Source organism: Papaver somniferum, chromosome 2, assembly GCF_003573695.1.
Source record: "Papaver somniferum cultivar HN1 chromosome 2, ASM357369v1, whole genome shotgun sequence".
Lineage (NCBI taxonomy): Eukaryota > Viridiplantae > Streptophyta > Magnoliopsida > Ranunculales > Papaveraceae > Papaver > Papaver somniferum.
Window position 1 is genome coordinate 30,458,872 of NC_039359.1, and position 10,382 is coordinate 30,469,253.

Sequence of the window (10,382 nt, forward strand, 5' to 3'; positions counted from 1 at the left end):
ATTATGAACAAAAATCAGAGTTCATTCGTCAAACTGAATACCTACCAAAAACTAACTAAATCAAAGCTAGAACATAGTTCATGCTTTAAAATGAACACATGCACAAAAACATGGTTCATTATTTCGAATGAACACCTAATAATTCAAGATCTAAAACATTATCCATTCTTTAACATGAACACACAACAAAAACAGAGTTCATTCTTTCGAATGAACACCTAATAACTCAAGATCTAAAAAATTCTTTAACATGAACACACAATAAAAATCTATATAAAATCAAAGTTCATTCAATATCTTCAACAGTAGGAGATCAATCTCCGACAACAACATGAGCTCGTCTTCATCATTTTCATCTTCTTCGTCATCTTCAACACCAGCAGCAGAGAATGAAAACCAGAGTTCATCTTTATCATCTCATTATTATTATCATCGATCATCTTTGTTAGGAGTTCATCTTCGATTTCTATAATCAAATCAAGATCTCTGTAATCAAAAATCAAAATCTCTATAATAAAAAATCAAATCAATCTCAGTAATCAAATCGATCTTTAAAAATAAATCTTCATCCTCAATCTTCAATAGGAATAGAAAGGAAAAAAAGAGAGAGAGAAAGTAGATCTGAAAAAAAATAGAGGAGAGAGAAAACAAATGTAAAAATGATTCCCTTGTCTCTTAATAACTGAGTATACGTATGGTCCCAAAATGGTATTTCTGCCACTACCAAAACACAATAACATCATCCATGACGTCATCCCTCTTAGGTATTGTCCACCCTAAGACCAATTAATAATTTCTATGACCAAACAATAATATATATTTTAGAAAAGGACCAAACAGACAGTTGACTAGGTCAACATGATCAAACTAACTCAACTATATTATTTCTAGGACTATATTGCAGTTTTTACATTATTTTATTTTTCTTTATGAACATCATTAATGAGCATTTTTATCTTGTAAATTTTTTTCTCATGGATTTTAAGATTCTTTGTGATTTCTAACTTCAATTTTCATAGTCAACAATGATACTAGCGGTGGTGATGCTTTTCGACAGTTTTGTGCGAACAAGAAATTTGAATCATTTATTTGTTACTAATTGGATAGGTTTCCCCTATTTCTACCACTATCCTAAATGCCATATGTTTGACAATTTATTTACATCCACATTAGTCTGTTGTAAGTCCAAGTCTTCCGGTGTATAGAAACTACAGTCTGGTGTAAGTCCAAGTTTTCCGTTGTAACAAGCTGTAACTCATCTTGTAGTCTCATATAATTTATTTATATTAGGATTAAATGCTTCTTCCGTAACATGTATAAATACTGAATGAAAAACAATCAGTCTGCACTATTGTGAGACTTGTTTATATCCAGATCATAAATCTAAGATTAATATCATGCCTATCTACGGAATTTTTCAATCTTAAAAAAAACTCTATTGTTTCATTTCCAAGCTCACCCAAAGTAATAAACGCCAAAATACCAAAACTATACCCGTTGACTGTACATACATCAAAGTATTTGCTCCATTATTGGCCTTTATTATTATTATTATTATTATAGAAAGGTAAACATTTACACACAGATGACTGGGAGTAGCGCAACCCCTTTTTGAATACTAATACCTAACTATGAAAAAGAGAAACTCATGTTTTGCTGTTAACATCACGACTGTCCATACAATTCTTCAATCTTTTCAACAAGACAACAAAATCACCACCTAATTCAACCAAGGTTGTGAAAGTTAAAACACCAAAGCCGTATCCATGAGACGAGCATTTGTCAGCATATTTGTTCCTCTTACGAGTAATAGCAGCCGAAATAGAATGACAAGGCGTGTAACTACGATTTCCACCTTTAGAGAACGACGAAACACCGATAACATCAAAACATACATTCTGGCCATTCTCCCAATTATAAATCAGAATATCGGCTGGTCTAATAGGAGTGTTCGTATCTTATAGAAAACCCAATAGGGCTTCTTCGCAGCAATACAGGATTTGTAACATATGTCGGCAAGCAAGTCTCTTACCATATCATGTCGGAATTTCTGACCAACCTCGCTGGCGTAGTAGATAGCATGGTCACCAAACTGATCCATAGCTCTTTTACAACAGGGGCATGTACTGTCTTCAACAAAAAGATGAATTCCCAACCTATCTTGTAGCACAAACCTGAAATGATGCGGCCCAACGACTTGGTTAAGTCCAGAAATGGGAATGGCCTTAAGATAATCTTGCGCATGAGTTAGTCTGTTGCTTTTCCATAGAATGGAGTCACATTCTGACAAGGTGAAGGTTTTGTTGATATTCTTCTTAAAAACATCAAAGAAATGAACTGCCAGTAGGTTCATGGGTTGTGGGGCAATTTCTTGGATATTGAAAGTAGAAGAAGATAAACCACACACTTGCATATAGTGGTCCAAAGCAATCTGAAAGTTAGGACTCAAAGTCAGATGTACCCTATAAAATGGTAGTCTGTAGGTGTGAAGTTTGAAATCATGAAGCTAGGTAGCAGTATTGAACTGTATCTTCCATTGTATAAACACCCAGACCACCGTTTTTCATAGGAAGGATAGCAATGCGCTGTTGAAGTGGTCCAAAACCAGGACCGTCACCGGTGATCAAGTATCTCAAGAAACAGAACAAATATTGATCAAACTGAATCTGAGCAGACTGCATAAATTGAGGGTTAGTAGTGCGCATTGTGAAATAAAGTTTGGAAACTCCGGCACAATTACGTAGTAATAAAAGATCACTCTGTGGATCTTTAAGTTTTTTGATTGTATCCATAAGCTGTGTAGTTTTTCCACTCTAGCAATGACCGTGTCACTACAGAATTGGGCATCCAAACTTACTGGTCCACTCAGTAATTTGACCCCCCCAATTGGCCTACCAATACCATCCAGAAAAACATCATCTGCCATACCCCGAGGGTCCGTAGTTGGCCAAAGAACTTCTGTTTTATTAGTTTTCAAAACCAGCCCCCTGCCTGCACCTTCGGCCTGAATAATCTTCAAAGCATTGGAAACTTCCATGGTTTCACCGATGATGGTTTCATCATCCAAGTACCATGCATGAAGGCCTAAAGTGCATTGCGACTGGATTTTACAAACAAGTGGGTGTAGGACTAATGAGAAGACTAAAGGGACAAGAGGATCACCTTGTTGAAATCCTTTGGCAGATGAGAGAGTGAATTCATTATAGTACAGCTTAGAAGGCCTGGCGTAGAAGAACTCCACCCATTTGGAGATGCTTGGGCATTTATCTCGTACCTCATTGATCATAACAGTTCTATCCAAAAAATTAAATGCATTGGTAAAATCCACATGCAACATAGTGAGGTTATCCTTTTTACCTTTAAGCTCCAACAATCTGTTGGTAGAGTGTAAAATTCCCTCTGCACCACATGGAATTCCTACACCAAATTGGTGATTGCCTAGGTATGCAGTCATGTCTTTTATCACAGGCGATGCAACGAGTTTCGAGCACAACCTCCTCCAAATAGTTCCCACTGCTATTGGCCTAATACCTCCTCCGGGCATCTTTAATGGAGTCAAGGGAGCACTCGCTATGTATTCACCTAAAACAGGTGGGCAATGTCCATAAATCCATAGATTTACAACTCCTGCGATGGACCGAAGAAATTCTTCTGCGACAGCGGCAGCAGCTCCACTTGTTGCGTCTAGTAAGTGCTGAGCCCTAAGGTTATCCCTACCACAGGATGTGCCTTTAGGGAAGCTTGTTATAGCTTTCACAACTGATGGAACATCCACGGAGACTGCAGCATCATCTATGTTATCTGAAGGTATGACAAGAGGTGGTGCTGATGGATGATTTTGTTGTAGTTCATAGAGTGTATAAGAAGTATATGGCGCAACCCCATTTGAAGAGAGAATACTGATAGCGGCAGTGAGTTCACCGAAACTTAATTTCTTCTAACATGCCTCTACATTAGTCTTGTGTTTATTTGTCTTAGGGGGTTTTCGCTGTTGTTGATTTTGCTTAGTCAACTCCAATAATCTACGAACAATAGTGATGCATCCATTTGGTTGTCCCCAATCAATCAATGTCTGGTTAATTGCTGCAATTTGAAGCCTCTTCCTTGTACCTGATCTCTCATCGGAGGTGTTTTTGGGGCATATATAGGTTGAGGGTGCAAATAGGTAGCAATAACAATTGAATCCAGGAAGATAAGTTAGAGGGATTAGTCAATACTTGTTCAAGTGTTGTTCTTAAAGTCCTGGAGAAGTTCAAACGACATGGTGGTGGGATACTGACAATTGTGGTTATTTGATTCTTATAAACTAGGTCAAGGAGATACAAAGAAAGCCCCATCGATGCATCAGAATTCTCAGCCATATCGGTCACTGAAGAATCAACAACTGTTTCAGGTTTCTCAATACCATGTATGAGAAAATCAGCATTCCTTCCATTGAATGGACCAACCAAAATATATCCATTGTGAGGGCGGAAAGGAGGCATTTTCCATGACTTCACTTTCATACATTCAATACACAACCACATCTGCAGTTGGTTAAGAAGTTTATCCCAAGCCGTGTAAACTACTGCATTGGTACATATCCTCTCTTTGCAAACTGCTTTAGCCTTCTGTGATGGCCAGTGACGATCTTGTATGTGTTTAAGAATTGTAATCTTGGCATACCCCTTTCCATGAACACCATCGTGACATTCTCAAAAAATTTGAAGGGACAATGAACCATGGTATCATTAGATTCTACATTATGTATGGAAGGTTGCGCAAATTGATCATATTCCTCGACACTAGGGAATTGTTCTTGAGATGATGATGCCGAAGGATGAGGAGACGAAGAAGGAGTCCCTAGATGACATGAACCTGAAACAACAGATGGTGATAGTCTGCACTGCGTGGAAGAAGAAGATCTAGAACGTGTGCATGGCATGGCTTTCTGTAACTGTCGTAACTATCCCAGGCAATCAAGAGAAAGCAGTAAAAGTTGGAAACAAACCTCAAGAATAAAAATTAGAGTTTAGTGTATGGGAATTTAAGGTTTCAATACCAATAAAAACTCAAAGTACCATACAACAAAACACTAATTGAACCTTCACATGAGATGGAAAACATCCACAAAACAAAAGAAACTCCAATTTAATCACCCAGAAACTCCACTTCAAAGACCTAAATTCAATTTTGCTTCTTCAATCACATACAAAAGAACATGGTTTACAAAATTCTACACCACTGATTTGCTTCTTTAATCTCACACAAAAGAAAAACCCAGAACTTGAAAACAATCACAGAACCCCTACTTTAACCAGCACCAAAAGCTAAAATCAAATTCAAACACACTAAGTTCTGTAACACCAAACACCACCAGAAGAAACCAAAACTCAAAATCCTTAAATCGAAATACAAACAACACCTCCAATGAAATCTGTTACAACAAATACATACACGGAATAGAGAGATCACTTATTGAAAAACAATTGGAGGTGCGACTCCTCAAAAACACACAACCCCTGCAACAAAATGGAATTGTGAGAGTTAAGAACAAGATGATTAAACGTCTCCCTTGCAATCAAAACACAATACCCATCACTAATTCGACTTCCAATTCACACAACTGTCAATCCGAACAAAGAAACCCCTCTTTCACAGAAACACCTCTTCCAAAAAAAAACAAACCTTAACCAACACAGCTCCAAGATTCAACTAGTTCACTCTCTTCAAACTGAGTAAATCGATTCTTCAAAAACCTTAATTGAATCTACAAAGAAGAAGAACAATTAAAACTTTCAAAATAGCTGTAAAATAGAATTGAACATCAAATTCTAATGAAACAATCACAGAACACACTGAGAGATTAGAACAAGATGATTAAACGTCTCCCTTGTTGACAAAATACAAAACCCATCCATAATTCAACATCAAATTCACCCAACTGTCAATTAGAACAACGAAACCCCTCTTTCACAGAAACATCATAACGGGAATTAATATTGTGTAGCCATAACTTTCATAGGATGTGGGGCAACAAAATTGATATCAAAAGTAGAGAGGCCGCAGGCTTGCATAAACTTACTGAGAGCATACTCATAGTTACGGCTAGGCTCTGAAGTGTCGATGGAAGCTAAGATTGTATTATGCAAATGCTGAGTTTGAAAGTGTGATGCCAGATAGCAATAGTGGCTGGTATCTTCCATGGTATACACTCCAAAACCTCCATCTTTAAGCGGCAAGGTTGCAAGTCATTGTTGAAGAAGTCCAAAACCTGCACCATCGCCAGTAATTATATGTTGTAAGTATCCCATTCGCTGCTGATCATAATGTTCTGTGACAGATGGTAAGACCTGAGGATTGGTTGTGCGTAGGGTGAAATATATTTTTGAAACTCCGGTACAATTGCGTAGTAGCAGCAGTTCGCACTGTGGGTCCTTCAACTGCTTGACATAGTTCATCATATGGATGGTTTTATCAGATCTGAACTTGACCATGTCGCTGCAAAACTGGGTGTCAATGCTAACAGGCCCTCAAAGAACTTTAACACCATTATAGGGCTTGCTAATGTTCGCAGGTAAAACGTCTTCCATGAGGCTTCTTGGATCTGCAGCAGGCCAGAAAATCTCCGTCTTCCGTATGTTCAAATGTAGACCACGTGAATCACCTTCTTGCTGAATGATCTTGAGAGATTTTGACACCTCCAGGGTATCTCCGATGATGGTGCCATCGTCGAGATACCAAGCATGCATATCCAAAGAACAATGTGCAGCAATTTTGTGAACTAGTGGATGTAAGACCAGAGCAAAAAGAAGTGGTCCAAGGGGATCACCCTGTTGTACACCTATAACTGATGCAAGAATATAATCATTGTAATATAACCTCGCAGGTTGAGCGTAACAGAACTCAACCCATCTGGTAATACCAGGACATCTAGCCCTTACCTCACTAATTAAGGATGTCCTATCCACTAAGTTAAAGGCATTGGCAAAGTCCACTAACATCATAGTGATAGTATTTTGTGCACCTTTTAATTCCATTATCTTATTAGCTGCATGGAGAATGCTTTCACCGCCACAAGGGATCCCAACGCCAAATTGATAATCACCCAGATAATTGGCCATTTCGCTTCCCACGGAGGTAGCTGCAATCTTAGAACATAGCCTCCGCCAAATTGTACCTACTGCAATGGGCCTGAGTCCTCCATCAGGCTTAAGTAGTGGTGTTAAAGGTGCACTTGCAATGTATGGCCCTAAAACAGCGGTACAAACTCCAGAAAGCCATAAGTTAACAACCCCAGCAATTGAGGTGAGAAACTCTTCGGAAACTGCAGCTGCAGGACCACTCAGCGCATCCAGCAAATGTTGAGCACGGAGACCATCCCTCCCACAAGAGGTGCCTTTAGGAAAACTCCGAATTTCCTTCAACACTGCATTACTACCAACAACAACAGATGCAGCCGTAATAGTGTCTGTAGGAATAGTAGGGGGAGGTGCATGAGGGTGTTTATGCTGCAGCTGGTATAGGGTGTCCGGGTTATCATATGCAACACCACTAGAGGATAAGATCCTAACAGCCGCAGTATAGAGACCCTGACTGAGATTCTTTTTGCAAGCCTCAACATTGGTTTTTCGTTTCTGTTTACTCTGTTTCCTGCTCTTTTGCACCTCCCTATGTTCTTGCAGAACTTGTTGTAACAAATCAATACATCCATGTGGTTCGTTCCATCTGGCTAGGGCCTGATTAACTGAAGCCGTTTGAAGTCTTTTCCTGTTGCCAGACCCCTCCTCCTTGGAATTTTTAGGAAAGTAAAGTCTTAACGTACAAATAGGCAATATGAGCAACTGAAGCCATGAACATAAATCCTTGGGGTGGGTTATAACTCTATCTAGAGAGGATTTTAGGGTTCTAGAGAAATTAAGCCTGCATTGTGGAGGAATACTGGATATTGTTGTTATCTGTTTCTGGTAAACCAGGCTGAGAATCTCTACTGATAAACCCAAGGAAGAATCTTCAAGGGTTGAACCGACAGAAGCAGGAATGTTATTGTTACTTACAGGCCTGGCTTGCACAAGATATACAAGAATCTGTGGCGTGGGTTTATCAGTACCGTAGATTAGAAAGTCTGCACCTATGCCATTAAAAGGGCCACAAACAACCCCACCAGCATGATCTTTACAGGGCTTCTTCCAAGAATAAACCTGCATACACTTAGCCACATATGCAATTGACGCAAAACCCTTTCACAGGCTATGTATACACTTACCACTGTGCGTATTCTATCCTAACAGACAGAAATGTAGTTGGTGTTTGGGTAGTGTCTGTATATGTTTGAGGATGGAGGTTTTGACGTAACCCCTTCCCCATATACCATCATGGAAGTCATCAAAGTGCTTGAAAGGACAATGGCAGTATATGTCGTTATCAGGATCATTATCTGTGCCAGTTGATGGAGCTTGAGAATTGGTGGAGGATTTAACTTGCGCTGCGCTAGATGAACCCACAAGAGGTTGTGAAGATAAAGGACTTGATCTTGTGTTCGGCTGTGAAGATACTGATCTTGATCTTGTACACGACATCTTCACACTAACCGTTTTCAGCAACTGACACATCTCAAGAATGAATCACAACTCAATAAAATATTAGAGTTTAATGTATGGGAATTTGAGGTTTCAACACCACTGAAAACTCAAATTACCATACAGCAAAACACTAGTTATGCCTTCACAGAGAATGGTAAAACAACCACAAAGCAAGCTCTTCAAAAACTGCAGAGTCTCCTAAACAATCACTCGGAAACTCCTCTTCAATGTCCTAAAAAAACAAATTTGCTTCTTCAATCACAAACAAAATAAAAAAACCCCTTCAGAAACCTAGTTCACAAAATTCAGCACCATTGAATTAGCCACTTCAAAAGAACAACCCACAACTTTAAAACAATCACAGAACCCCTACTTCAAGTACTTCCAAATTGCTCAAAGAAAACGCCCAAATCAATTTCCGCAAACACACACTGAATAAAACTACTTCAATTCTAACCTGCAAAAACCCTAAATATCCCAATTCACACCAGAGGATTGAGAATTAGATTAATCAAACTTCTCCCTTGCTATCAGACCATAAAACCCACCATTAATTCAAAGTCAATTTCAACACAGCTGCCAATCTTATCGAAAAATATGAACCCTAATTTTCACTGAAAACACCTCTATCAAACAAAAATAAACCCAATTCAATACGATTTTAAAACCTTCCAAGATTCGACAAACTCACCTCGACTGTGTGAATCACACTCTGATTAAGCCCCAAAAAGTAAATTGAAACTCAGCAGGGAGAACAAACAAAACAGAAGAGAGGAAAAGAAGAAGAAAACTAATGAAACCCATTATTATTATCTACCGGCGAGCCTCATGGGTAACCTAGCCAAGGGAGCCGAAACGGCGGGAGGGGGCTGAGATTGTGTCACAAGGGGGGCAAACTAACAATACCTTCCATGTTAATTCCTGCAATATTACGCCATTGGGGACTCGAACCTGTGACCTCCTGGAGCGCATTAAACTTTGGGGAACGGGGATGACCAGCTGAGATAGGGGCCCGTTATTATTATTATTATTATTATTTATTTTTTAAACAAAAACTTTATTCATAAGATAAAAATTAAAGGTTACAAATAACGGTGGGCAACCTAGCAACAAGCTGAGCGCCCACACCTTTTTGAATAGCCACTCCAACTCTATGGAGTAAAAATCTACCTAAGCCACAATCGGCATCATTGTTCGCAAAACAATTCTTATTAGAGAAAAAGTTTTTTTTTTAATGAACGATCACCCCAGAGGGCCTTTATTAGAAAAAAAGATTGAAGGTCTATTACACGGAGTTTGTTGGTGTCCTAGCGACAAGCTGGGCACCAACGCCTTTCTGAATTCCCATTCCTATTCTATGACATAAAAATCTGCCAGAGTCACTATTAGCATTATTGTTAGCCAGACAGTTCTTGAGCTATGGTGGCATCGCCTAATTCGCCCAAGGTAGTGAATTCCAAAACTCCAAAACAATATCCATTATGCTCACATGTTTGTAAATACTTGTTGCGTTTGCGCAGGACGGCTTTGGAAATGGCCTGTCCCGGGGCAAAATATCGAATATCACCTGTGAACGGTGAGACGCCAGCGACATCGAAGCATGTGTCTTTTAATTCTCCCAGTTGTAAACTAGCAGGTCTGCCGGCAGTTGAGTTGTATTCCCATCAGAAACTAAACCAAGTAATGCCTCCTTTCGAAATGGAATAGCAACACGAAAACAGATATCAACAAAAACGTCACGAACCAAATCGTGTCTGAACTTGATCCCTATATCGCTGGCGCAGTGTAGTGCGTGATTGCCATATATGTCCATTTCCCTAT

The 10,382-nt window shown here is 39.1% G+C and overlaps 1 protein-coding gene across 2 annotated transcripts; it reads right to left on the minus strand.

Annotated features, from left to right (window-relative positions):
* Positions 1-5,066: 5,066 nt before the first annotated feature.
* On the minus strand, positions 5,067-9,338 carry LOC113347258. Of its 2 annotated transcripts, none has more exons than XM_026590878.1 (2): positions 6,065-9,338; positions 5,067-5,749 (listed from the first exon to the last, which is right to left on the minus strand). In XM_026590878.1, the coding sequence occupies exon 1, from the start codon at positions 8,184-8,186 to the stop codon at positions 6,513-6,515; it is 1,674 nt and encodes a 557-aa protein (XP_026446663.1). In that variant the 5' UTR covers positions 8,187-9,338; the 3' UTR covers positions 5,067-5,749; positions 6,065-6,512. The 2 variants fall into 2 exon arrangements, with proteins under 2 accessions (XP_026446663.1, XP_026446662.1); XM_026590877.1 differs by lacking the exon at positions 5,067-5,749 and having other exon boundaries at positions 5,839-6,253; positions 6,333-9,338.
* Between the last annotated feature and the right edge of the window lie 1,044 nt (positions 9,339-10,382).